The sequence below is a fragment of the Cervus elaphus genome, chromosome 11 (assembly GCF_910594005.1).
Source record: "Cervus elaphus chromosome 11, mCerEla1.1, whole genome shotgun sequence".
NCBI classification, from domain to species: Eukaryota; Metazoa; Chordata; class Mammalia; order Artiodactyla; family Cervidae; genus Cervus; species Cervus elaphus.
In genome coordinates this window covers 7,537,282-7,565,231 of record NC_057825.1, presented here as the reverse complement: position 1 = coordinate 7,565,231, position 27,950 = coordinate 7,537,282, and the positions used below count along the sequence as shown (strand labels likewise).

At 56.8% G+C, this 27,950-nt stretch overlaps 2 protein-coding genes across 4 annotated transcripts in view; one reads left to right on the top strand and one right to left on the bottom strand.

The window, feature by feature from the left end:
* KYAT1 (kynurenine aminotransferase 1) overlaps positions 1 to 679 on the bottom strand; it is a 33,206-nt gene extending 32,527 nt beyond the window's left edge. The window contains exon 1 of one of the 2 annotated variants that reach the window (XM_043916659.1): positions 661 to 679. The gene's annotated coding sequence lies outside the window, so the exon portion shown is untranslated. The remainder of the gene's footprint in view (positions 1 to 660) is intronic. The other variant, XM_043916655.1, reaches the window with a different exon arrangement.
* On the top strand, positions 86 to 27,950 carry LRRC8A (leucine rich repeat containing 8 VRAC subunit A). 2 transcript variants are annotated; one of them, XM_043916647.1, is made up of 4 exons: positions 86 to 212; positions 3,563 to 3,669; positions 18,983 to 21,147; positions 26,059 to 27,950. In XM_043916647.1, the coding sequence occupies exons 3-4, from the start codon at positions 18,991 to 18,993 to the stop codon at positions 26,332 to 26,334; spliced, it is 2,433 nt and encodes an 810-aa protein (XP_043772582.1). In that variant the 5' UTR covers positions 86 to 212; positions 3,563 to 3,669; positions 18,983 to 18,990; the 3' UTR covers positions 26,335 to 27,950. The 2 variants fall into 2 exon arrangements, with proteins under 2 accessions (XP_043772582.1, XP_043772583.1); XM_043916648.1 differs by having other exon boundaries at positions 95 to 212; positions 3,567 to 3,669.

Here is a 27,950-nt window from a genome sequence, read left to right as displayed (position 1 = left end):
AGGCGAGGAGAAGAGCGCCCCTCAAAAACATGGCTACGCCCCGGCCGCCGCGTTCGCGCCCGACGGTGACGTCACTTCCGGGGCGGAGGAGGCTGAGTGGTGCAGTGAGGGACAAACAAAAGGAGGCGCCGGAGGGGCGCAGTGGCCGGCAGTGGGACAGAGCGGCAGGGTCTCGGGGCTGCCGGCTGGGCGGCCGGGCGCGGCGGGCCCAGGTGAGCGGGTAGGGAGGGGAAGTGGGCGCGAGCTGTCATCTCTTGAAATCAACTCCTGGACGTCCCCGGCCAGCTGCCCGGCCCCAGGCGCCTTGGACAGCTCGGGCTCTGCCCGCCGGGGCTGGCTCACTGGGGGCCTCCCGCGGCAGCTCGGTTCGGCCTGCCTCCGGGTTCCCCGCGCCCCGGGTCACAGGGGTCCTCCCCGCTTCTCCCCGGCGCCGCGGCGCGCGAGCCCCCTCCCAGGCACCCTAGTGCCTCCCTGCGCTCTACATACCGGGAGTTTCCGCCTCGGCTCCCCCAGGTCCCCTTGTCATCCCCTGGGTTCCCCCAGATCCCCACCCCTACACACACACACACACACACACACATCCCCTGGGTTCCCCCAGATCCCCACCCCTACACACACACACACACACACACACACACACACACACACTCCCACACTTACTGATGGTTCCACCTCGGGGCCCTCTCCTTGGGAGCTTCCCACCCCCCCTTTTTTCAAAGGTTCTTCTGGGCTCCTGGCCCGTCCTCTTCCCTTGGAGCCCTCCCTCCTTTGGATCGGGCGGGAACTGTGCCCTGACTTGGGGGGGGGGGGCGGGGCGGAGGGCAGATCCCTGGCTAGGCTCTTGGGGGCCTGGCTGGGGTTCCTGGGAAGCCTAGTCCAGGGGTCTGAGGTTCCGAACCCTGTCGGTATCTTGTGCATCCAGATGGGCCTGAGAGCCAGGTCTGATGAGGTGCGAACTGGAGACCTCGCAAAGTTGGCTGCCCAGCTGAAGCAGCATAGCCGCGGGTTCTTGAGGCTCCCTGATGATTCTGCTCCTTGCGTTGACCGCTTCTTTCCCCTGATCTGGACTGGAGTGAAACCGAGATTGGGCTGGTTCTCTGCGGGTGCCAATGCTGCCTTTTTTGGGAAGGAAGAGAGATGGTTGGGGGTGTTTCTGGCAGCAACCTCCTCCTGATAGGGACTTGGCTGGAAGGGTGGGGCCGTCTCTTCCCTAAGGGCTCTTTCCCTGCCTTACCCCCCTGAAGCCTTTCTGGGATGAGGTGTGAGGGAAAGGGAATTTGGGCCTAAATTGTAGAGGAAGGATTTGGTGGAGCTTAAAAGCTCCCAAGGCCCTCTCCTACCTTTTCCATTAGGAGTTACCTTATTCCCCTGACGAACTGTGTATCCTGCCGTCTGCATAGACAGACGGGCAGACAGACAGACTGGAGGCAGGAGGAGGAGGTCTGATGTTGGTTTCTCTTCTTGTGGAGGGGAAGGGGGAGTGAGAGTTTGTTCAGAGGGACTGGGCAGCGCCTTTGTGAAGGTCAAGTTTGGCTCTGGCGGGGAAGGGGGAGGCAAGGACAGATGACTTGTGCTGGAGGACTGGCTTTTGGAGAGGTGTTGGGGCGTGAATGAGTGGCCCCTGCCGCCCTGTCTTCCCAGTTTTAGAGATTCTTTGGGGTTACCTCCCATGCCCCCTGGGCTTTCCATGGGCTGTGGGGCACACAGCAAGGGCCTGAGGAACGTTTGTGACTTCCCCCTGTAACTCGCCCAGATCCTCCATCTCTTGGGCACACCCACTAGGAACCTGTTTCCTCTGCAGACTTCCAGTGGTTCTTCTGGACAGTTCGTCCAGGATAGTTCGTGGTCCTTCTGGGTGCTCGTGAGGATTGTCCCAGTGGGTCAGAACTCAGGGAGCTGGCTTGGCCTGGACCTCGCTTGTAGAGTTGAAGGGAAGGGATCAGCCTGATTTTCTAACCATGAGAGTAGAGGTGATTCTGGGTTTTCACAGGCTGATGGTGTAAGAAGACCTCATAGGGAGTCAGGTGGGTTAGTTATGGGGCTCTAGAGCCCAGCACACCTCCTCTCCCTGCCTTGACTCATTCATTCATTCAACCATCCTTTGGTAAGTGCCTGGCCTGGGCCAGGAATGGCGCTAGGAGAACACGGTCCCTGGCTAATAGTCTGGGAAGAGAGGCAGACAGGAAAATGTTGACACAGCGGCCAGCAGAATGCTAGAAATGTCTCAGAGGCAGCCCAGAGGAAAGAGACATTAGCTGTGGGTGAGTGTGCAGGGAGGTGGTCCATGTGTGTTTCCCGGAAGAGGAAGGGTAAGGAGAATCAGTGCCAGTGAGTCCTGTGGACTGAGTTTTGGGCCGGCCTCTGCCATGGGCAAGTGACCGGCTTGCCCAGCCTTGGTGCAGATCCCTCTCCTTGCCAAGGAGGACGGGGGTGAGGGTAGAGCCTGGCTCCCGTGGCTTCCATGCCTTCATGGACCCAGGTGCTTCTCTGCCCAGCTGCCGTCACTCTGCGTGGGATTCTCTGAGAAGCTGGAAACCGTCTCTTGCCTCTTTCCTCTCAGCACAGAGCCTGGGCATTGAGCGGCTGTGATAAACGTTCCATGGTATAAGCAGCTGAAGGGCTCCACGATCCCTTTGTCTGTATAACCATCTCCGCCCGCCCCCCGCCCCTTCCCCCTTCCTGCTGACTCCTTGTCATTTCCCCCTTCACTAATGGCTGGGCCACACTCCCAGTACCTGGCTGGTTTAAACGCTCCCCCTAACTGGCAGAGGATGTGGTGGTTGGAGGGCATCACCGACTCAATAGACGTGAGTCTAAACGGACACTGGGAGATAGCAAAGGACAGGGAAGCCCGGCGTGCTGCAGTCCACGGGGGTCGCAAAGAGTCAGACACGACTGAGCAACTGAACAGCAACAAGAACCCTATCGCGGTCTGATCACACTTCTCTCCCCACCCTCCTGACTTGTGAACCGTTCTGAGCAGGGTGCCTGGCATGGAGTAGATGCTCACTAAACGCTCCTCGACTATGGATGATGGTTGAATTTTGTGTTCGAGTCGAAATAACGTGTCTGGGCTGAGGGCGTGTCTCTGCCTGGATCCGACTCACCCCCCTGCAGCTCACCTCTCGCCACTTTCCGCCTCCAGCCCTAGATCCAGCCAGGCTGAACCGCTCAGCGCTCTCTAGATGTCATGTTGTCCTCCCTCCAGGCAAACATGTGCTGTCCCTTCTGCCTGGAATGCTCTCTTTCCAACTCCCACTCTTTCCCAGGAGGTCAGCTTAGGCAACACCCTCTCCAGGGAGCCTTCCCTGACCCAACTCGTCTGGGTCTAGTGCTTCTTCCCCGTTCCCAGAGGGCCCGGGTTCCCCCAGCAGAGCCCCAGGCCCTCAAGAGCCAGTGGTAACTTTTGCCTTGGCATCTCCCCGGTAGACTGACTGATTCTCCGGCGTCACCCTGGTCCAGGCTGGGCAGCAAGCAGGGGCTCCAAAACTGTTGGCACCCCAGCAGGTAACGCTCATTGGCACACACCTCCCTGCTCACAGTAGCTCTTGCTTCCTCGTAGGCAGGCAGCTTCCATGGAGCGAAAGGAATGCCAGGACCCTGCCCAGACAGACGTGGGCCAGCCTCAGCACCATCAGCCAGCTCGCAGATAGCAGAGCCGTCCTCAGGGTAAGGACTGGGCCCCCTCCCTCCAGGCCACCCTGGGCCCCCAGGCAGTGGGCAGAGGGCAGTGTCCCCCGTCCCCATAGCCCTTTGCTCGTCTTGCTGTAAGGCCAGGGCTTCTAGGACAGGGGTGCAGAAGACAAAATTCTTCCTTCTCCCAACTCAGTGGTCAGCTGAGTAGCATTGGGGCTTCCCAGGTGGCGCTAGTGGTAAAGAACCTGCCTGCCAGTGCAAGAGATGTGGGTTTGATCCCTGGGTCGGGAAGGTCCCCTGGAGGAGGGCATGGCAACCTCCTCCAGTACTCTTGCCTGGAGAATCCCACGGACAGAGGAGTCTGGCAGGCTACTGTCCACAGAGTCGCAAAGAGTCGGACATGACTGAAGCGACTTAGCACATACATGCACGCCACACTCAGCAGGTGTGGACCTGCATTGTGAACCCCTGGTTTTTGTCAGTCTGGGTGGTTGTTCATGCTGTCTCATGACCATGTTTCCCAAGGTGTGTTCCGTGGGACACCAGTCTCTCTGGTCACAGTGGTCAGGTGACTCTGGGAACAATAACCTGTTATGGTCTGGGCTGCAGGACTTCTCTGAGCCTTGACAGGTGTCTCAGAGCTGACTGAGAGCATGAGTCTCTGAGAGGGAGCCAGCGAGCTGTTTTTCCCCCACACTATCACGTGGACGTCTTTGAAGATGGGGGTTCCTTGGCCTCTGCTTTGGAGAACAGTTCCCAAAGGCAGGAGCGTTCACTGGTTAGAACTCAGACGTTGTGGTCAGACCTGGGTGCGAGTCCCAGCTGTCACAAGCTCGATAAGTGATTGTGGGCCGGTCGCTGTGCCTCTCTGAGCCTGTTTCCTCATCTATGAAGAGGGTAATAGTAGCGCCTTGCCTCCCTTGAGAGTATCTTGAAGATTAAATATGTTGATACAGGGAAGGTGGCTCAGGGTGTCCTCAGACACTCTCTGAGCATAATGAGTGTGGGTATAAGCTGCTTTATAATTTGTAAAACAAACCTAATCAATGATTTCTTTGGTCATTTGTGGAAGCTCAGGCAGTGGCCTTGATCCACCCCCACCCACCTCCCCACCCCTGCTGTTTATAGACATGGAAACTGGGGCTCAGAGGAAGGAAGCAACTCATCGGGTAGGAAGGCAAGGGTGTGGGGCTGGAACCAGGTCCGGGAATCCCAGGCTGGGGTCCTTTATTCTCTGTGCCTTCACCTCCCCCCATGGCTTTTTGTTAAGGCTAAGCCTGGCCCTCCCAGCCTGGATTTTAGAAGAAATGGTATCTCCGATGTTTTTTGTTTGTTTGTTTTGCTTTGTTTTTGTAATTACCAGCAAAGTTGCATGCCCATTGTGTGTTTTTCTGTTTGTTTTGTTTTGATTTCAATGCCTTGTGGAAAGCTAGAGTCTCCTGTGATCCCCGAGACGTGAGTGAGGAGGGCTGGATTAGCCCACATGCATTGTTAGCATTTGCCTTTTTTTCCTAAAATCAAGTCGGTCCTGTTAAAGCCTCTGGTTTGCAGCTTGCTCTTGTCTCATTCCACGGTCCTCCCTGGACCTCTTTCCTGACGAGGGTCGAGCTGTGGATGAATCCCATCAGAAGGTCCCGACCCACTCCCGTCTGCTCACCCTCAGTGCTCCCCCACCTCCCCATCCCGGGGTTTCTGGGCTGTTTGTCAGGACATTTACAGCAGCAGAGGGCGGTGGGAAATGCCTGGTGTGTGATCCTGTTGACTGTCCTGTTTACTGGGACAAGGTCAGCAAACCCCAGCCCTGCCCCGTAGGAGTTTGCTGTTGGTTCTGAGGAACTCTGCCAGCCCCCCTTCCCCGGTAGCGGAGGCCCGAGCCGAGGTCTCCGGCCAGCGACGAGCCGGAAGCAGCACATCCTACTTATCTGAGATCAGAACTCCTCCTCCATGCGGGGAGGAATGGCTTGGGCCAGCCCCAGAGGTTTCAGCCTCCAGGTCTTGGCCCTCGTCTGTCTGCCTGAGGCAGGGCCACAGTGTGGCATTGGGCTGAGCCTGGCCCAGACTCGGCTCACCAGGCCGCCCTGATGGATGTTCGGTCTCGGTCCCCCGAGTACTCCTGTTAGGTTTTAATCTCGAGGGTGGACAGGTGGGGCGCTGCCCTGGGGCCAGGATCTCAGGATGCCCCGCTGGGGCATAAATACCTCTAGCTGGGGTTGTTTTTTTTTTCGGCAGGAGGGACCCCTGGGTAGCCTAGTGGGCAGGACCACCCTGGGAGTCAGCTCTGTGCAGAGATGTGTCCCTCCGCTGGCGGAGCTCTGCTCTCCGTACAGACCATCTACCTCTCCCCTTTCTTCCTCTCAGTCTTTCCTGGAGTCTTTTTCCTTCTGGTACGGGCCTCTTTGGGCCACCTCTGGCGGCAGCCCGGGACCTGGCCTCTCGGTGGACGACGCTCTGCCCGCCTTCCTTCCAGCAGCAGAGCCTTCATGTCCACGGTGGCTGTGGTCTGAGCCCAGGCAGTGGGCTGGTCACCATGAAGTTTGCCAGCTGACCCGCCACAGCCTCCTGGGTGAGGGCGCATTACTTTTCCAGGTGAGGAGACCAGGGCTGGAGGCATGAATGTTCTTGCCGGAAGTTGTACAATTCAGGTGGTAGAGCCAGGGTGTGGACCTGGGTCTGTGTGTCTGGGCAGCTGGGCCTTTTTTTCTTTCTGATTGATACCTGTTTTTTTTTTTCTTTTTCTTTCCATTATTTTTTTATTTGGCTGCACCAGGTCTCAGTTGCAGTATGTGGGGTCTTTAGTTGCAGTGTGTAAGATCTAGTTCCCTGACCAGGGATCAAACCTGGGTCCCCTGCTCTGGGGAGTCTTAGCAACTGGACCACCAGGGCAGTCCCAGCCTGTGTTCTTTCTAGCCCACCTCTCGTTTGTCTTTTTCTCTAGGTTTTCAGGCTTGAGGGTACTTCAGAGTTGTTTGGGAGCTTATTCAAAATGCTGATTCCTCTGGACCCATCACCACAGGCCTGCAGCGACTGAGTAGGGGGTGGGCCCAGGAATCTGCATTTTGAAGAAGCTCCCCAGGCCGTCATGGGGCTGTGGACCTGCCGACTGTGCCAGTGAACACTGACCAGGGCTTCTCCATCGGCCCTGGTCCCAACCTCCGTCTGCCATCAGGCGCCCTTGGCGTGGAATCAGGGCTGGGCTCCCTTGGGCCCCGGATCTTAGTGACTTCCTAGCGTGTGTAGGGTGGGAAGGCTGAGGTTTCTAGAATGAATTTTCCTCCAAGCCACAAACATCTCCCTGCTCTCTTTCCCAAAGCGTTTCTACTGCATTTCACATCTTGTAGGAAGTTCTATGTTTAACCATCTCTTGAGGACTTAAAACCTCCAAATTAAATGGACACTGAGATATAGCCTCAGGTCTGGAGCCGTGTTCCACCAGAGAAGCAGCTGTAAAATTCCACGGCTCTCACATGCCACCTGGGCACCCCAGAGGCACCCCCGCCAACCTCACAGCCCTGGCAGAGTCGGCCTGTGGACGGACATGCCGACCAGGTAGGGCCACATGGAAGTCCTGCCGTCACATCTCCTGGCTGGCCCCTTGGGGCTGGATCCCTGCGGGCAGCGCTTTCCAGTCCAGAGAGCTGGGCCACAGGTGGCTTACCCTTGGCCAGGCCCCCCTCAGTCGCAGTCCTCTGGGATCTCGGCAGGTGTGTCTGTGAACCTCTCTTTGGGGCTCCTGCCCACTTTTCCTACCCTGTCTGGGAAGGTGGTGCTGGTGTTCAAAGCAGATCAAGACCTGTCTTCAAGGCACTTCTGCCCCTCATGGAGCCAGACCCAGAGCTGGGCTCCCTCCCAGAATTTCCTTAAAGCTGTAGCTAAGAGACCAGAGACATCTGAGGATGGCCTTCTAGAGTTCCCTGCAGAGACCTTGATTCCAGGTACCCCTCTGGAAATAGGGGTCTTGTCCCAGGAAGCATTTGCAGGGTTCTGGGTGCCCAGGTAGGCCCAGGGGACCTGCTGGCCTTCGAGACAGGCAGGCATGCAAGGGAAAGGTAGACCAGACGGTTGGCGATCTTTCCCACCATCTCCTAGCTGTGTGGCCTCGGGCAGGTCAGTTAACCTCTCTGGGCCTGACTTCACACCCCTAAAGGGACTGATGAAACCTCCTGTAATGGTCACAACTAACATTACAGAGTCTTTCTACGAGGCAGGCCCCAAGCCAAAAGCTTTCTATGGACCGCCTCGTCAGTCTTCACCACCGCCCAAACCAGGAATACCATTTCCTAGATGAGGAAACCAGGGACCCAGGAGGGAAGTGACTCCCAGGGTCATGCGCTGGCGAGGCGGGGAGCCGTGCCAGGTTCCTGGAGGTCGGGAGCCGAGGCCCAGGACATGCCAGGCCCAGTGCAGGCGCGCAGTCCACATCAGTGACCTGGAGCCCGTGGCAGTAACACGCCCACCCGGTGGGGCGAGGGGGCCGGCCTCAGCCTCGGACCCGGCCTGCGGCCTCTGTGTGCTTGGCTCGGGGAACCAAGGTGGGTGTCCTTCACCGGTCACCCTTCCCCCGGGAGGCCACCACGCCCTTGCAAGAGCGCATGAGGACCAACCTGTTTGGGAGGCCCGGCCCACAGGGAGAGCAGTTTGGAACTGAAACTTGTTCCCTCCCTGCTCCAGACTGCCTCCCCTCTTCTTTCCCCGAAAGTGAGGGTGTGCCCTTCGATGCAGAGCGCGTGGAGCCAGGCAGCACCCCCAGCCCGCAGCTGCTGACTCACCCCGGTGGGTGTGGGGGCCTCAAGGGCAGTGCCAGCTCTGGGGCAGGTGGGGGCTGGGTGCCCCAGATGATGGGTGGGCCCTCTCCTCCCTGCCCCCCCAAACCCCCCACCTCCGGCCCCTGCTCTGGGAGCAGAGGAGGCCCCAGGGTGCTGACCGAGGAGCAGATTCACAGGCCCAGAGCACTCCCAGGGCAGGGCCAGTGACCCAGTGTCTTCCTCGGACCTCTTGGGAAAGGCCCTTCCCCCTTCGCTGGGAGCGCCTTGGAGGGTCAGCCTCCCCAAGTGTGGTACAAGGAGGGGCGAGGGGGGCCAGCCTCCGGCCTCCCCTCCCTCCCGCCTGGGAAGTATTCCCAGCCTCTCTATTTGGGTTTTAACAAAGGGCTCTCTGTGCCCTGTTTACCCACAGCCTGGCCGGCCTGCCACGGCTCAGGTGTGAAAGCCAAGCACTGCGGGCCAGCGTGGGGGTGGTCAGAGCCTGCCTGCTTGGCCACCCTCTGGACGGAGGGGCGGCGTGTCATTTTTTCGACTTCCTTCCCCATCTGCGAGAGGCCCTGCGAGGACATCAACAACGTGGAGCGGGCTTGACCCCTCAGGGTGGTTCTGCCGGTGGCTCGCCCGCTCTCTGTCCGGTCCTGGGGTCCTGAGCCGGGGCTGCAGGAGTGCAAGGCCCTGGAGTGTGGTGTCTGAGTCCTGGGAGGTCCTGGGGGGTCCTAGGGGCTCCGGGATGCCTGGTCTGTGCTTGGAGGGGTTTGTTGCTTGGGACTCAGCCCTCTCTCGGGTGTCTGTCCCCCAGTAAATTCTGGGAGGGTTCTCTGCAAAGGCAGGTAGGTTAGCTCTGTACAATGCATCTTCCTGTGTGCCCAGCCTTGGGTTGTCCCATTAGACGTGCATTGTGTTCTTTTTAATTTCTCACACTAAGCCTCTGAGATTGGTACTATAACATTCCCATTTTACAGTTGAGGAAACTGAGGCTCAGAGAACAGCACTCATTGGCCCCAGGCTCTGAGCTCACCCACGCTGAGGCCTGGCTTCCCTGTGCCCTAAGTGCGCGTGTTAGGGCTCACCTGGGTAGGGCAGGCAGGGGTGGGCGAACCTTCTTCGTACTTGATAGACAGCAGGTACTAGTTCTCTAAACTCTTTTACATTCTTCAGAAACCCACACAATGAGGAAGGTCTTTTGTTTCTTTTACCAATTATTTTTTTCTACTCACAGAAGTACCAGATTTGAGTACCAAACATGGAAATCATAAAGTATTTGTCCATTTTGTGACATTTTATATCACTTTATAATACATGATACATCATGTATCTTAAAGACTGGTCAGCAGTTTTTTGTTTTTTTTTTTTGACTGTGGCTGGTGACTTGTGGGATCTCAGTTTCCCGACCAGGGATTGAACCCAGGTCACCACAGTGAAAGCTTGGAATCCTAACCACTAGGCCACTAGGGAACACCCAGCGTCTTTTATTATTACTTAATATTTCTTGGACATCTTCTGGGTCACTGTGTACAGATATGAGGTAGGTAGCATTGTTTTTATTTTAAAGTTGCAAAAACCAAGCCTCGGGCTAAATAATTTGCCTGGTGTGTTGTTGTTTAGTGGCTAAGTTGTATCCAACTCTTTTGCAACCCCATGGACTGGATGGAGCCCACCAAGCTCCTCTGTCCATGGGATTTCCCAGGCAAGAATGATGGAGTGGGTTGCCATTGCCCTTCTCCAGAGGGTCTCTTCCCCACCTGGGGATGGAACCCGCATCTCCTGCATTGGCAGGCAGATTCTTTACCACTGACCCTCCAGAGATTCACTGATTCGCCTGGAGTCACGAATTGTTTCATGCTGCAGCTGGATTTGAACCCGCGTCTCCCCACTCCAGAGCTATTGCTCTGCACACTTCCCGGGACCTGTTTGCCGCCACAGGGAGGAGAGGGCCCTCTGGGTTGCCTGTCTGAGCGCCTGGGGACAGGGGTGCTCCAGCCCTGCCTCACTCCTCTCCACCTGCGGGTGCTGCCCAGTGGAAAGGGTCTGGCTGCATCCTACTCACTTCTGCATCTCCCCGGGGCAGGGAGGACCAGGCCGGGGTGATGCTGCATTCTGCAGTATCGTCAGAGGCCACTGGTGCTGCTGCACCAGCCAGGAGCAGGCCAGTTGGAAAGAGCGGAGTCTGCTGCCCTGGAGATGGCCTAGTAGCTGCTGCCTCTGGCTGAACCCCGCAGGTGTAAAGACCAGAGAGCAGACCAGTCCGGAGGGGGAGAAACAGATGGTTATTGTGGTAAATTCTGTATGAGATGGTTTAAGCACCTGCGAAAGTTATGAAACTAGAACAGGTATCTTTGTACCCAGGATTTAGGTTTGCCAGATCTTAATGTTTTGTAATTGTTTCAGATACACACACATACACGTAGAGATACAGATACACACACACTCTCTCTCTCTCTCTTTCTCAAATCATTTCAGGTACAGTTGAAGCCTCTTCCCCAATCTCATTTTCTTCCCTCTCTAGATGAAATTCTCAGCTTGATTTTGGGGCTCTCCTTGCACTTGGTAAAGAATTTGCCTGCAATGCAGGAGCTTCAGGAGATGCAGGTTCGATTCCTGGGTCAGGAAGATCCTCTGGAGGAGGAAATGGCAACTCACTCCAGGATTCTTGGCTGGGAAATCGCACGGGCAGAGGAGCCTTAGAAGGCTGCAGTCCATGGGGTCGCAAAAAGCTGGGCATGACTTACGGCTAAACAACAACATGCACGTTTCTGATACCTTTGCCCCACTTGGGTATATACATTGCATAAAACCTTAGATACTGTGTGTATTCTATAGCTTCTTTTGGGGTTCGGCATTGTTTTGGGAAGGAAATGACAACCCACTCCAGTATTCTTGCCTGGAAAATCCCATGCATTGGAGGAGACTTGTGAGCTACAGTCCATGGGGTCTCAAAGAGTTGGCCTCGACTAAGACTCTTGAGAGTCCCTTGGACTGCAAGGAGATCCAACCAATCCATCCTAAAGGAGATCAGTCCTAGGTGTTCATTGGAAGGACTGATAATGAAGCTGAAACTCTAATACTTTGGCCACCTCATGCGAAGAGTTGACTCGTTGAAAAAGACCCTGATGCTGGGAGGGATTGGGGGCAGGAGGAGAAGGGGACGACAGAGGATGAGATGGCTGGATGACGTCACCGACTCGATGGACATGAGTTTGAGTAAACTCTGGGAGTTGGTGATAGACAGGGAGGCCTGGCGTGCTGCGATTCATGGGGTTGCAAAGAGTCGGACACGACTGAGCGACTGAACTGAACTGAAGCGACTTCACTTTTAACTTTTTTTTTCATGTTGATACTTTTATTGCTTCAGCATTTCACTGTATTCTCAGAGTAATTCATCCTTTCTCCTGTTGTTGGATATCTAGGTTTTTGACTTTTTGCTATCAGGAACAACTCTGGAGTGATCATTTTTGTCCATGGCTTCACACATACATGTAAGGCAACTCTCAGAGCCTTAGGAGCAAAATTGCTGGGTCGGAGGATGCATGCTATCTTCTCATCTAAGGATTCAATATTTTTTGCCAATCGCAGGGGAGTGAAATGGCTGGTGATTGTCTTAATTTGCATTCCCTGATTAACAGTGAGATTAAGAATTATTTCATACATGAATTTCCATTTGTGTTTTTTTCCCCCTGTGAATTGTCTATTCATGTTTTGCCATTTTTTTTCCCTGTTGGTTTGTCTTTTCTGTGTATCTGGAGGAGTTCTGTCTTTGTTCTGGGTATTAATCCTTTGGCAGGTAAACCCACTGCAAGTATCTCCAGGTCTGTGGGTGCATTTCACTTACCTAGGTCCTTTGATGTGTGTCCATTTTAACTGTAATGTGATCGGTAGATGAGCCTCTTCCTGTAAGGATTTATATTCATTTGGGATAAGAGATCTTTCCCTGTCTTAAAGACATTAAGGTGGTCTGTTAGATTTTTCTTTAAACATTTGCAAGTTTTGCCTTAGGTCTTGAATTCATTGGAATTTATTTCCTGCAAGTCGGTGGATGGGGCTGAGCTTTTCTTCTGTGGGTAACTAAGCCAGCTCCATTTATGGACACCCATTCTCTCCCCGCCCCCAGCCTGCAAAGTCGACACTGCCATGTCTATGTTTCCAGAAATTTCTAGGTCTCTTTTAGGCTGCTCTTCTAGTCCCCTGGTCCATCCATCCATCCCCACATCAACGCCGAATTGGCCGAATTCCGAGGCCTTTATAGTGGGTCTCCTCCCCGTTATTCTTCCCAGGTGTCATAGCTGTTCTTGATCCTTGGGAATTTTGATTTTTAAAAACCTTTTTTTCTTAATTCCCTGACTAATGTATTCTTATAACAGAAAACGGAGGTAAGTTTGGGGTTAATAAAACAGATTATAAACATCAGTCTAATGTCACTGTCAGTATTTTTCAAATACACGTCTAAGTTACTGCAGAAGGCTTATTTCTCTATCGTAGTCTCGTCATGTCATCAGGTCATCAAGTGTTTTGCTCTAACATGTTTTCATTGTTTTATAGTATTCCAATATCAGATCATTAAATAGGTATTTAACTGATCACCCAGTAACAGGCATCTGGATGGCTTCCAATTCTCCCGGGGTATAAATAACACCATGATGAATGTTCCTGTAACTAAACCTCTGTCCTAGAATCTTGGCCTGACGATTGCCCACCACCCTCCTGTTGCCTCCCCATCCCAGCTCAGCCCAGTTCAGCAAACCTTTACTCTGCTTTCTGTGTTCTGGGCTCTCTGCATGGGGACTGGGATGAATCTGGAGGGGTCCCTGTCCTGCAGGGCTCCCAGCCTACCTTGCCGACCTCTCGGTGGGTAATCTCTTGCCCACGAGCTTTACATGGTGCAGCTGGGGTGACCTCCAGGAGTGCACAGTCACTAGCTTTAAGTGATGCCTCTGTTCTGGAAGAAGGGTTAGTGCAGAGGACAGCAGGGCACACGATCTTTTTGTCTTTCGCAGCTGCCTAGATTTCAGCCCTTTAATCTTTGTCTTCTATTCAGGATCCTCTCCAAATTCTCCATCTTTTGGGACCAAGACCAGACTCCCCATCACCCTCCCGAGATTGCCCTCTGAGAGCCACAAAAGAACACCTGAACTCTCCACCTGAGGGCTCAGTTTTTCTTTCTTTTCTTCTAGGCTCTATTTATTTTAAATTCTATGCTACTTTTGAATCACAAGGGTAATGCCTGCTGGTAAAAACATTACAGTTTCCTTTCATCCTGCCTCCTGTTCCCACTCTTGACAGGGAGCCGTTCTCCAGGTGGGTCAGGGTTTATCAACATGGCAATGTATTTATTTATTGTTCTGAATCTTGCTTTATTTTCAAAATGGCGTTACAGACAGAGCTCCTTTATTCTGCTGAGAAGGCCCGGCTGCATTCTAGCGGCCTCTTGCTGGGACCAGGATCTGCTTACCGCTCGCCTTGTGGGGGCCCAGCCTCACCTAACTCTGTCCTCATGCCAGGTGTCAGGGCCAGTGTCGCGGGCGCTTTTCCTTTTTCTGTTTTCTTCCATCATGCTCTGGTTCCGCACTCTTCATCCACCCATCAGCTGTCTGCTGAAGTCAGGATCGCCATCGGGGGCCAGGTCTGTGCCTGTCTCAGCCTCATTCCACAGATGGGGGTACCAAGGCTCAGAGGGGTGAAGTCCCCTGCCCAGCGTCACTCCACTGCTGAGTGGCAGAGCCCACCTGGCCCTCCCTCTAAGCCCCCATCATTGTACTCCTCGCTCTCCACCTGCCTGAGGTCCCCCGACGCAGGTTGTCTGGGAAACCTCACTCCCCTGACTCCCTGAGATAGTCCTGAGAGTTTGGCAGGGCATCTGTTACTACGGGCATTTTATCATGGAGACACCGAGTCCAGGCTGCTGGAGGCTCCTCCCCCTCCATGCTGGCTATCGGGGGTGGCCAGGACAGTGAGTGAGCGTCTGGGTGATGCCAGTGGGCAGGGAGGTGTTGGGGTGAGCCGAAGCCTGGATCACACACCCCATGATCCTTGACTGCCTTATGCAAAACGTGGGCACCCCCATGACAGATTCTGTATTCCTCTCCTGATGGGGAAGCAGGCCCCAAAGAGAAGCTATTGCACACCTCTGCTGGGGGCAGTCCTGGCTGCAGAGGCCTCAGTGCAGGAAGGGGATGAACGCATTGCCTGCAGGAAACTTCCTGAAAAGGATGTTTTCTGTAAGTGGGAGAAAAGGTCCCCACTCCCTTGTACCTGCCTCCTTCTCCTTACAGTGCTTTCCTGACCATCCCCAGGTAGGCCCGGGGTAGCTGCTGGGTGGGGGCTGCTCCCTGGAAGTGCTGCTTGTCAGGGGTCTACCCCAGATCTGGGTTGAAGGTGACAGGCAGTGTGATGCTGGGCACATGACCTCTCTCCCCGAGTCTCAGTTTCCCTATCTGTAAAATGGGCGTGTGGAGTATTAGTCAGCCTGGAAAAGGAAGGTGATTCCTTCCTTTTCCTGGCACCTGCTACTCAGATGGTAAAGAATCTGCCTGTAATGTGGGAGACCCAGTTTCGATCCCTGGGTCAGGAAGATCCCCTGGAGGAGGGCATGGCCACCCACTCCAGTATTCTTGCCTGGAGAAACCCCATAGACAGAGGAGCCCAGCAGGCTATAGTCCATGGGGTCGCGAGGAGTCGGACAAGACAGTGTGACTTCCACTTTCACAACATGGATGCACCTGGAGGACATTATGTTAGGTGGACGAAACCAGTCCCAAAAGGACAAATAGCGTACAAGCTCCTTGTGTGAGGTCCCTGGAGTAGTCAGATTCATACTGCCAGAAAGAATGGAGGTGCTCAGGGCCTGGGGTGGAGGAGGGGGGAGTCAGTGCTCAGTGGAGACAGTTTGTTTTACAAGACAGAAGAGTTCTGAAGATGAGTGGTCGGTGATGGCCGCGCAACAGAACAAACGTCCTTCACTCAAATACGTTATGTGTATTTTACAGTAATAAAACAGTTTTGAGAAGGGAGGGTGCCAGCAGAGCGCACTCCTGGGCTCTGAGGGTTCTGGGCTGGGCCCTCATTCTCAGAACATGGAGTGGCTCCAGCTGTGGGTGTCTCTTCACCTTGAGTCATCAGCTCCGGGGGCAGGTCCCTGCTCTGGCCCTCCCTGCCTGAGGGGGCTCTGCTCCTTCCCCTGGGGAGGGCTGGGCAGGAACCGGGAGGGAGGGGCGCCCACAATTGCCTTAGCTTCCTCCCTGGCCCCCACCCCCAACCCCCCCAGGCCATGCCCTTCCCCGCCCCGCTTCTTCCCCTTGTCTTCTCAGGCGATCTCTTGATAACTGTATTGAGCGCCTGCTGTGTGCGGCAGACCCTTGTCCTCCAGCAGCATCTGGGCGGAGGTTGAGGATAGATGACACCAGCCCAAGCTGCCCGCAGCCCTCTCTGCACAAAGCGCTTTAGAAGCGTGGGATTCCCTGGGCCCTTCCCAAAGCCCTGCAAGCACCCTGCCCTGACCACCCAGCCGTCTCCTCTTGGGGACCCATCGCGGGGAAGGCGCCGCATCACTGGCCCCCTGGGGATGAAAGCCTGGGCTTTGGCACGTGTGCCTTCTTTCCAGATTTCCCCAAAAACGCCATCAGAGAGGGGCGGGGACTTGTCCAGAATCCCACAGTGAGTTGGTGGCAGAGGGCAAAATGTGGTGCAGCTAGAGGGTGACCCCCTACCTCCCCAGGTTCCCCCCCGCCACGAGGCCGGGCCTGCCCTTCTCAGCTGTGTGGCCTGGGCCCCTGGCCTTACCCCTCTCAACCTCTGTGTCTTCTCCCTGGGCTGAGGAGGTGCCAGGAGCCCCCAGGACCATCACAGGACTGTCCCCTCCACGAAGCCCCCTTCTCAGCAGGGAGGTGTAGCCATGGTTTGCAGAGAATTCAGAACGAAAGTGTTGGGGGGCAGGAGGAGCCAGACACACTGGGTGGATGGGATGGTCTCCCTCTCGGAGCCTCCGGGCCCCTCACCTGTGACGGAGAGTGGGCCTTCCACGTCAGACCCAAAACAACGTACGCAAAGCCCCAGGACATCAGGGCCCGGTCCTCCTGGTGCGAGAGGCAGGCTGTTCTCCGTCACGTGACACACCCACTCCCCCGAAGCAGTGAGGCTGCAACCACATCCTGCCTGGTCACAGACGTCCCCCACCCCCAGTGCCTGGCATCCTGCCTCGGCGGTCCAAGCCCCGGACTTTCCAGGGGCAGGCTCTCGCACGCCCTCGGGCCCGTCCCCTCCTCCCTTCCGGTCCCCAGTCTTTGGGCGCCTGCCTGGACGTGGACTTGGGGAGTCAGGAAGGGAGGAAGGAATGTCGGGGTGTCGTTCAACTGGGGGGGGGCCTGGCTGTGTGATTCAGCAGGCTCTCCCCTGGATGCTCAGGAGTGTGGGTGGCGCGAGGAGCCAGCTGGTCATTAGAGGGCCTTCCTGCGATGCGAGCACTTAGCAGGAGGGCCGACCCCCTGGGCTGGAGCCGCCAGCCCAGGGCGGGTGGTGGTGTCTGCTGGCCCCACGGTGACCTGAGCTCTGGGAATCCTGGCAGGAGGGGGGCAGGAAGCTGGACTTCTGGGCTCCACCTCTTGGCACTACCCTGTGTGGGGCCTTGAGCAGGGGGGAAAGTGAGCCTGAGCCCTGGTGAGGACTCGAGTGGGGAGTTTGGTCTCAGCTCTGCCCTGATTGTAGAGTGACATTGGGCAGGTGATGCTGCTGAGCCTCAACTGTCCCCATCTGTGAAATAGGGCCAAAGATAGGGCCCTGCATCTGGACATCAAAGCAACTCCACGAGGTGGACCCCATGGTAAGGCTTAGCCTGGTGCCTGGCACATGTCCATTTGTTGAGCACTCTGATTTCCCTCGAGGGGTCTAGGTTGGCCTTCCTCCTGTCCTTACCTGTCCTGGCATGCCCAAGATGATATGAGCATCTGGTGTTTGCAGGGAGGCCCTGTCCTATGAAGTGTTTGTCACTATTAATACTATCAGTAATCAAAATAAGGGCCCCAGTCCCATAACCTGGTACCTTTGTGCCTCTCCCCACAGACCCATTTGTCAAAACACAGGCATTTAAATCTTGGTTTAAAATCTAGACTCTGGATTAGAAAATAGTAAAATGTAAAAATCAAAATATTTTTTCAGGGAGTGTTCTTTTTTTAAGTTTTTCTTTATTTGGCCACATCGAGTATTAGTTGTGGCCTGTGGGAACTAGTTCCCTAACCAGGAATTGAACCCCGGGCCCCCTGTGTTGGGAGTGCAGAGTCTTAGTCACTGGACCATGAGGGAGGTCCCCAAAATCATAATTTTATTTGCAAAAGGACTGGAAGGTTATCACTCAGTGAAAAGTTAACCAGGGGTGGGTGACTCTGGGCGGTGTTCTTACAGGGTTTTTTTTTTCCCGTCCATAATACTTTTTACATTTTCCTGACTGTTCTCCAGTGAACACCTAGTCCCTTTCTTGTCTGTTACAGCCTCATGGTCGGAGCAGCATTGTAAGAGTGATGTGTCCCAGCAGGGTGCTCCCTGCCAGCCCAGGGATTCAGGGTTTCTTCGTGGGTTCATTTTGTTGCACACCAGCCCCTGGCTGCGCTTCCTGAATGTGGCCTCTTATCCAAGCACTGGCGTCCTTGAAGTCAAGCATTAAAAAACCAGACTCCCAGGCTCTACTCAGGACCTGCCGAGTGGGACTCTGCAGGGGGGAATCTGCTGCTGTTCTAAATTTCTTTACAAACACGTGGATGCACACAGCCGGAAACTATCTGACATAAATGCCCTAAGTGTGTGACCATGTCATCCTGCTTTCTAGTCCTCGCTGCCCGGCCCCTCCCCCAGGCACCCGTCATTACAGCCTGCTGCGTGTTTGTCCTTCCTGCCACTATCCCCACACGCCCAGAATCCTGTGTGGCCATATTTACACACACACACACGTGGAATGTTTTCAGCTTCCTTATTTGTTCTGTAGAAGCTAGTTCATATTTCACTCTCTCTTCTGCACTTGACTTTTCTCATACTTTGACTAAATCTCTTCAGGGGCTTTGAATAAATCTGGTGGTCCAGCGGTTAGGACTCTTGACCCCTACTGTAGACGGCCTGGGTTCAATCCCTGGTCAAGGAATTAAGATCCCAAAAGCTGCACAACCACTCTTAAGATCACTGGTGTGGCTTCATGGCACCTGGTTCTGAAGGAACTGGAAGTTTTCAGCTGGCCCCTCTGGTTGGTCTTGTCATTAACAGGATGGGGTCTAGACAGGACTTCTGGACTGCTCCTGCTGGAAGGTGGGGGTCCCTATGAGGCTCTGTAGTGATCTGTCAGCATGGCCCGGACTTCATGCAGCCTTCCTGCCTGTGGAATGGGGAGGCTGCCCACCTTCCCTCTGGTGGTTTCCCAGCCACCCAGTGACCATCTGGTTTCTGGACCAAGGCCACTCTGTGGGCTGCCCTGTGAGCATTGCCCAGCTAGTGTGACTCACAGCTAGCCTCGAGGTGGAATTTTGGACAATGGGTCCATAGTCTCCTGCTCGTACCCCCCGGGTCTCAGAAAGCCCTGCCACCCCTCAGTAACCCCCTCCTGTGGTCCCTTTTAGGTTGAACCATGATTCCGGTGACAGAGCTCCGCTACTTTGCGGACACGCAGCCAGCGTACCGGATCCTGAAGCCGTGGTGGGACGTGTTCACTGACTACATCTCCATTGTCATGCTGATGATCGCTGTCTTCGGGGGCACGCTGCAGGTCACCCAGGACAAGATGATCTGCCTGCCCTGTAAGTGGGTCACCAAGGACTCCTGCAACGACTCGTTCCGGGGCTGGGCGGCCCCCGGCCCAGAGCCCCCCTACCCCAACTCCACCATCGGGCCGACCCCCGACACCGGCCCCACCGGCATCAAGTACGACCTGGACCGGCACCAGTACAACTACGTGGACGCCGTGTGCTACGAGAACCGCCTGCACTGGTTCGCCAAGTACTTCCCCTACCTGGTGCTCCTGCACACGCTCATCTTCCTGGCCTGCAGCAACTTCTGGTTCAAGTTCCCACGCACCAGCTCCAAGCTGGAGCACTTCGTGTCCATCCTGCTCAAGTGCTTCGACTCGCCCTGGACCACGCGGGCCCTGTCGGAGACGGTGGTGGAGGAGAGCGACCCCAAGCCAGCCTTCAGCAAGATGAATGGCTCCATGGACAAGAAGTCGTCGACGGTCAGCGAGGATGTGGAGGCCACTGTGCCCATGCTGCAGCGGACCAAGTCTCGGATCGAGCAGGGCATCGTGGACCGCTCAGAGACAGGCGTGCTGGACAAGAAGGAGGGTGAGCAGGCCAAGGCGCTGTTCGAGAAGGTGAAGAAGTTCCGAACCCACGTGGAGGAGGGGGACATCGTGTACCGCCTGTACATGCGGCAGACCATCATCAAGGTGATCAAGTTCATCCTCATCATCTGCTACACGGTCTACTACGTGCACAACATCAAGTTCGACGTGGACTGCACAGTGGACATTGAGAGCCTGACGGGCTACCGCACGTACCGGTGTGCCCACCCACTGGCCACGCTCTTCAAGATCCTGGCGTCCTTCTACATCAGCCTGGTCATCTTCTACGGCCTCATCTGCATGTATACACTCTGGTGGATGCTGCGGCGCTCCCTGAAGAAGTACTCGTTCGAGTCCATCCGCGAGGAGAGCAGCTACAGCGACATCCCCGATGTCAAGAACGACTTCGCCTTTATGCTGCACCTCATTGACCAGTACGACCCGCTCTACTCGAAGCGCTTCGCTGTCTTCCTGTCGGAGGTGAGCGAGAACAAGCTGCGGCAGCTGAACCTCAACAACGAGTGGACGCTGGACAAGCTGCGCCAGCGTCTCACCAAGAACGCGCAGGACAAGCTGGAACTGCACCTGTTCATGCTCAGCGGCATCCCTGACACGGTGTTTGACCTGGTGGAGCTAGAGGTGCTGAAGCTGGAGCTGATCCCCGACGTGACCATCCCGCCCAGCATCGCGCAGCTCACGGGCCTCAAGGAGCTGTGGCTGTACCATACAGCCGCCAAAATCGAGGCGCCCGCCCTGGCCTTCCTGCGCGAGAACCTGCGGGCGCTGCACATCAAGTTCACGGACATCAAGGAGATCCCGCTGTGGATCTACAGCCTGAAGACGCTGGAGGAGCTGCACCTGACGGGCAACCTGAGCGCCGAGAACAACCGCTTCATCGTCATCGACGGGCTGCGTGAGCTCAAGCGGCTCAAGGTGCTGCGGCTCAAGAGCAACCTGAGCAAGCTGCCGCAGGTGGTCACGGACGTGGGCGTGCACCTGCAGAAGCTGTCCATAAACAACGAGGGCACCAAACTCATCGTGCTCAACAGCCTCAAGAAGATGGCCAACCTGACGGAGCTGGAGCTCATCCGCTGCGACCTGGAGCGCATCCCCCACTCCATCTTCAGCCTCCACAACCTGCAGGAGATCGACCTCAAGGACAACAACCTCAAGACCATCGAGGAGATCATCAGCTTCCAGCACCTGCACCGCCTTACCTGCCTTAAGCTGTGGTACAACCACATCGCCTACATCCCCATCCAGATCGGCAACCTCACCAACCTCGAGCGCCTCTACCTGAACCGCAACAAGATTGAGAAGATCCCTACCCAGCTCTTCTACTGCCGCAAGCTGCGCTATCTGGACCTCAGCCACAACAACCTGACCTTCCTCCCCGCCGACATTGGCCTCCTGCAGAGCCTCCAGAACCTGGCCGTCACGGCCAACCGGGTGAGTGGCCCGTGGCGGGGCGGGGGGTGTGTCTCGGGACAGCCTGGCGCTCCTGAGTCTGGGGTCTGCAGCTGTGGTTCCCAGAAGCACCTGGGGGAGGAGCTGGATGAAAATCCAGATTTCCAGGCGGCTCCCCCACCTGCTCCCCCAGCCCAGACCCGCTGAATCAAGATCCGGGGGCTGGGGAGCCTGTCTCGACCGCGTGATGTGGCCGAGTTCTGCTAGGAGGGATGGTGTGCCGGTCCCCAAGGTGGCTTTGGGCCAGTTCCTCGGAGATGGGGCTGTCCATAGGCAGGAGCCTTCTCCGTCAGGGCTCAGTCGTGGGAGGCGGGACTCTGCCTAGGGCTTGTGGTGTCTTCCTCAGCTTGTCCTGGACCAGACTTGGAGCCCAGGATGGGCCCACCCGGGATGGAAACTGTGTGGGCGGCTGGTGCACCTCCCAGAGCCACTCACACCCACTCCCCTCTCTGCATGTCAAGGGTGGCGAAGGGCAGAGTTGGGCTCCGCTGGGGCTGGCTTGTCACCACCTGTCTTTCTGGAGAGGAAATTGTGCAAACCGTCGTGGGCCTGCAGAGCCAAAGGCCACACCCTGGCGGTGATCGAGACCTTTTTCGGTTCCTACACACCCACCCCTTGCCTGTCTGGGGAAGCCCCCTCACCCAAGGGTCCCTCTGTGGAAGCAGGCAGGTATTGGTTGAGGGCAGGTGGTCCTGTGGCTTTGTGGCCTGGCCTCTGCCACAGCTGCTGGGGGGCCTTCTGCTTGCCGTGCCCACTCCTGCTGGGGACCTGATGCTGGAAGGAAGTCTTCCTAGTTCCTACTCTGGGTGGAAACCCTCTCAAAGGGAGGCAGGTGGTTTCAGGGAGGACAGCAGGGGCTTGTTCCAGCAGCCAGGAGGCAGCAGCCCCTGAAATGCCCCCATTCCAGGGAGGTACACGCCCTGTCCAGCATCACTCACATAGGAGGCTCAGGCATCCCAGGCCTCTGACCGCTAGAACCCCTCCACTCTTCCCCAAGCCTCTCTCCCTGGAAACCAGAGATTGTGGCAAATCCTTGCTTTCCCCACCAGATTATACCCGTGTGCACGCATGTGCACACGTGTGCAACGTACAGGGGTGAAGGTCGGATCCCAGGCTGCTTCACCCTAGAGAAGCCGCCCCCAGGGCCCCTCAGCTGCCCAGCGGTCAGGAAAATTGGACTCCTGGGAGCAGCCCCACTTGGGAAGGAGGGGACAACCACAATCCTCCCTTCAGCATGTGGAAGGGGACCAGGCGGCTCCCCGCCAGATGCCCCCTGGAGGAGGGTGTGGCCGGCCCCCAGCCCGGCACCCCTGCCCCCGCCAGCTCCTCGCTCCAGGCGCAGCTGTTGGGTCACGCGTTGACTGAGGTCACCCTCCAGGAAGCGATGGCGGCGAGGCACGTAGTCCCTGAGGAAGGAGACCCTCTGGCCCCCAGTTCAGCATGGTGCTTCATCACGTCCTGTCCCCGCCCCCTGGAATCCCAGAGGCCTTTGTAGGGAAAGAAAGTTCCTTCCAGCCAGACTTGGTCGGGCTCCTCCTCCTTTTCAGCGGGAGTCCTCCCCTGCTCCTTCCTCCCTCTGGGCCTGGCGGTTCCTTGGTTCCTCCATCCCACCCCCCACCCCCACCCCTGGGCTACTACCTGTGAACTGGACAGGGCAGGGCCAGTGTGGGTCGACTCAGGCCCTCACCTCGGTTTTCTCAGGTTTCAAGTCATGCTAACGAATACCTTGTTGAGGGCACATATTCCTTGTGTGGTTATTGGAATATTCATTCATTGATTTGGCAAGTGTTTTCTGTGCACTCCTAGTGGGGAGCAAGGAGCTGGGGGGGGCGGGGGCCGGGAACCAACAAGGCCCCCCAGCCTGTCCTGACCTCACCTCTTGCAGGGACAGAGGGTAACTGGTAACTCGAAGTTAGCACCCGGGGGCTGGGCTCAGCCCGGGGCAGGAGGGTCTCCTGGAGGAGGGGACATCTCACCTGGCCCTGAGGGATGAGGAGGAGTTAGCCAGGCGAAGAGGAGAGGGAACACCCATCAGGTTCTGTCCACAGGGAACTGAAAGTCAGGGGCAGAGCGGGGAGCTGAGCCCCTGGAATTGGACTCCTCCCACCCCGCCCCCACAAGGCCGGGGCTGAAGGCATCTTGTTTTTCCCACTTGGTTGCAGATTACCTGCCTTGCGTCGCTTCCTTCCCTCTACGCTCTGATGCCTAGGATCTTGGCTCTTCGGTGCAGTGCCTGACTTGGGGCAAACTGTCCACCAAATTCCTGCTGACTGAGTGAGGGAGGAAGGGTCTGCCTTGGAATGCAGAGAGCTGGCTCTCTCTGGAGCTCCAGGAAGGCGGGGCGGGGCAGGACAGAGATCCGGATCTATAGAAACCCACGTGCAGGGCCGTCCAGTGGTTAAGACTTGGCCTTCCAGTGCAGAGGGTACAGGTTCCATCCCTGGTTGGAGAGCTAAGGTCCCATGTGCCCTAGAGCCAAAAAACCCAGACTTAAAACAGAAGCAGTACTGTAACAAACTCAATAGGCTTTACACATGGTCCACATCAAAAAAGAAATCTTAAAAAAAAAAACCCTTGTGCAGCTGTCAGGAGTGGGTGAGGCCTGTGGATCTGGGGGGGGCCTGGGGCATAGCATCCACAGGACATAGGTCAGAGTTTCTCATGTGGCTGCCTGGGTGGCTGGAGGGTCCTTGAGGCGGGACGAGGCCCGGGTTTTCAGAGAGGAGAGGGTAGGTCCCGTGTTGATGTCCAGGGGACCAGGTTGAGTCAGCCTGAACCTGAAGCTCACGGAGTCATCCCCCAGGCTCCTGGGTGAAGATTTTGGTCCTTCCTGAGTCTGGGAGGGGTGGGAGGTGGGCCAGAGGGTGCGGGCCAGGGGAGTGTGGCTCGAGCTTTCGGGAGGGACAGTGGAGAGCAGGGCCAGGCAGGTGGGCGCACAGCCCGTGCGGGAGTCGGGTGATGACAGGAGAACAGATGCAGGTCCAGTGGATGAGGAGTGGCCGCGGGTGACTCTGGCCGGGTAGTTTCCAGGGCGGGCAGGGGTAGAAGCCGGCTCCTGGCGGGCCAAGAGAGACGGCGTCTTTCCAGGCGGTTTGTTGGGAAGGTCGCAGAGGCTTCTGGGAGGGTTGTCTTGTTTTTCCCGAGGACCAGGTGGGCTTGAGGGGAGCCAGTGCTGATGGGGCAGCCGTCGCGGCCCCTGAGGAGGTGGGAGAGGGCGGGACTGGGTGGTGGGGGTCGGTTTCACGCCTTCAGTGCGCAAGCACACCTCAGGAGGAGGGACAGGAGCGGCCAGGGTGGGGACCGAGCCACCAGAGGCACCTTCCCCCTCCCTCCGTGGGGCCTGCAGAGAGCTCGCGGCGGAGCCAGGGGTGCCCCAGGGAGGGGGTGTGTTGGGGGGAGAGCCCCGATGTGAACCCCAGTCCTGCCGCCCGCTGGTCTAGTCCTTCCCGCTCCCCGGCCACTGTCTGTGTCACCGGAAGAGGCCAGTTTTGGGCACAGTGGGGTCTCTAGGAGGCTCTGGTCCTGCCGGAACCCACTTCCCATCTGTCCTGTCTCCTTCCTGGAGTCCCTGCCCACCTGGAAGCCACCCCTGCCCGTTTCCTGACCATTGGGTGCAGGAGTGGCAGGTTTACAGGCCCAGGTCAGGAGTCCCCTTTAAAACATCCACAGTGCCCCTCTTGGCATGGCCTCTGCCCGGCTTCAGCATCCTCAGCAGGAAAACGGGCACGGTGACAGAGCAAGCTGCCCGTCACCCTTATTAGGCTCAGGACCCATTCCCTGGCTCCTGCCCTGCTGGAGGGGTCTCTCCTGCCCACTGTATCTGAAGGAGCTGGTTGTAGGAGAACAGGCTGAGGAAGTGCTCATGTCTGTAGCTGATTGCTCACAGGAGGGCAGGGAGGAAGCCAGCCTTTATGGGACTCTTCCCGTGTGTCCCCAGCCAGCTGCAGTGTTTGCTCCTTGCTCCACCAACAGAGTGGACAGTTAGAGCACGGACTCTTGAGCCAGATTCATGTCTTGCCTCCACCACTTTCCAGCTGTGAACCTCTCAGCAGGCTGGATCCTTCAGAGCCTCAGTTTTCCCATCTGTAAAGTGGAACGAGTGTTTCCAAAGTACTTAGAGGTAGTTCTGAGAGTTCAACTGTTAATAGCATCAATGCTCAGAGTGAACCTGTCCTGTAGTAAGCAGCAAGTGGGTGTTGCCTCTTATTCAAACTTCGCAGAATCAGGAGAGGGCTCTGAATGGCCAAGACTGGGCTTCCCGCACCCACCATCAGCCTATGACTTGACAGATAAGGAAACTGAGGCCCAGGAAGGGGAAGTGACACAGCTGGGATTCTGACCCTGTTGGTGAGCTCTCCCTAGTTCTCAGAAATAGCTGAGGGTATAGTTTTCTCAGTAGGCTGCTCTGCTTTCATAAAATCCAGCAGGACCCCCAGTCTGGCTCCTGGTGAGCCTTGGGTGGTGGAGGAGGGGATGGAGCTGGTAGCAGCTGGCTAGTGTGATTTGCTTTGTTGGGGAGGGTGTCAGGTGCTGGGAGACAGCAGGGAGCATGGCACACCCAGCCCTGCCCTCTCAGATTCCCTGGGTCTGCCAGTGACAGGAGATCAAGCAGTTTTACCATGGCGGGATCAGTGCTGTTGGGGGGACATGGGCGCCTTAGGTTACCAGGAGGTCAAGGAAGGCTTCCTGGAGGAAGTGAGGGCAAAGCCAAGACCTGCAGAACAGGGGGGAGCTAGCCAGACTCGGGCCCAGCTTGTGCTGGTTCCTGAGATCTGGAGTAGCTGAAATGGGCATCAGAGAATGTGCCAATGCCCAGGGGAGGGAAGCTGGGGGCCCCGAGGCCCAGGTCCCAGCTGCACCCACCTCACTCTGCCCTCTGCTCCTTCCCTCTAGATCGAGGCGCTGCCCCCTGAGCTCTTCCAGTGCCGGAAGCTGCGGGCCCTGCACCTGGGCAACAACGTGCTGCAGTCGCTGCCCTCGCGGGTGGGCGAGCTGACCAGCCTGACCCAGATCGAGCTGCGCGGCAACCGGCTGGAGTGCCTGCCCGTGGAGCTGGGCGAGTGCCCGCTGCTCAAGCGCAGCGGCCTGGTGGTGGAGGAGGACCTGTTCAACACCCTGCCCCCTGAGGTGAAGGAGCGGCTCTGGAGGGCCGACAAGGAGCAGGCCTGAGCACCCATGGGCGTCGAGCACGGGTGGCCCGGAGCGGGCGGCCTGCAGCCGGACCTCCAGGGAGGCCTCGGGCCCAGGGACCCAGGAGCCCCGGACGGACCACCAGCCCAGCCTGTCAGCGGGGGTGCTGGAGCTGGGCCGGGCGACAGGACCGCACCTGAAGGGCTGGCCCCTTTTCTCCTTGAGACTCATGCCCCCCAGGGCGGGCGCCTGAGGGGGAGATCAGAGACCTGCAGTCCGTCTCCTAGCAAGCGCAGTATTTGGACAATCAGGGCCTGCTCCCTGGAGGCCATCGCTGCCCCAGAGGCCGAGCCGACGCCAGAGGTCCAGGGACACCTTCTTAGTTCTTGGTATTTATTTTCTCCACCTCCCGCCCCCTCCCTCCAGATAACTTATACATTCCCAAGAAAGCTCAGCTCAGATGGGGGACGGTTTTTGAGGAAGGGTAGCCATGTTTCCGTTTTCCTTTTCTTGGTGGTGCCGTCAGCATCTAGCGCCCACCCAGACGTGAGCAGAGCGGTCCAGGGTGAACCAGCTGTGGGACGGTCACCCCAGAGGTGCCAGGCTGGGCTCTGGGGGCACAGCCTGTGGGAAAGCAGGCCACCAGGCGGAGAAACCAGGCCTGGGGTTTGCTGCCACAGTTGAGATTTTTTTTTTTAAAGGAGAAAGAAATTTTGTTTTTAAAGATTTGAAAATTGATGGTTTGGGTATCAAAAAGAAAAAAAACTTTAAAAAAAAAAAAGGACACTAAAGGCCAGTGAGCTGGAGTCTCGGGGCAGAACAGCTGTCCCCCCCCAGCAGAGCAGCAGGATACTGAATTCAGCTTCCTTCCCCCGGGGTGCAGGCTGCAGGATGCCTCCGGTCCGCGGTGACCTTGGTCCAGGAGTCTGTTTGTCCCTCTCCCCTCCTAGTGCGGGGATTATTTTGTTTTGTTTTTTTGGTGTCTTGTTTTCTTTCTCCTCCATGTATCTTGGCAGGCTCTTGTTTCTGTGGCTGTTGGCCAAAGGGAATGTTCCGGAGCTGCCAAGAAGGGAGGGGACTTGGGTTGGCTAATCCCCAGATGAACGGTGCTCCATCCCCGCCCCCCTCCCCGCCACGCCCCCGCCCCCCACGCTGCCCCCCGACTTTGTCGCAGTGTTAAGGAGCCCAGAGGAGCCGCCTCGCCCGGACTCTTTCCCACCTCATGTGTCATGAGGTAGCCCAGTGCCGCCACGAGCCTCGCTGCTGACGTCAGCCCTGTCCCCCACCTGGTGACGCGCCACCTTCAGCACGGGACACCTGGAGGCGGGGTCGCCACCGGGGTAGACGGGCTCTCCAGGTTCTGCTTACGGTTTCTGTCCCAGGCGCCCAGCCCACGCAGCGCCTGGTGGCGGGAAGGCCAGCTCCCTTTATTGAGATCAGTCTCCAGGGTCCCCGCCACCTTAGATCTATCACTTGGACACTAAGGCACGTTCTAGCGTCTCTCGTCTTCACGATTATGTCCATTCGTCCATTTGTGTTTTCCGCGCCGTGTCATCCGATGTAATCCTCAGAAATAATGCACACTAGCCTCTGACAACCATGAAGCAATCCGTTACACGTGGGTCTGAATATCAAATAAACCTATAACAGAAAGT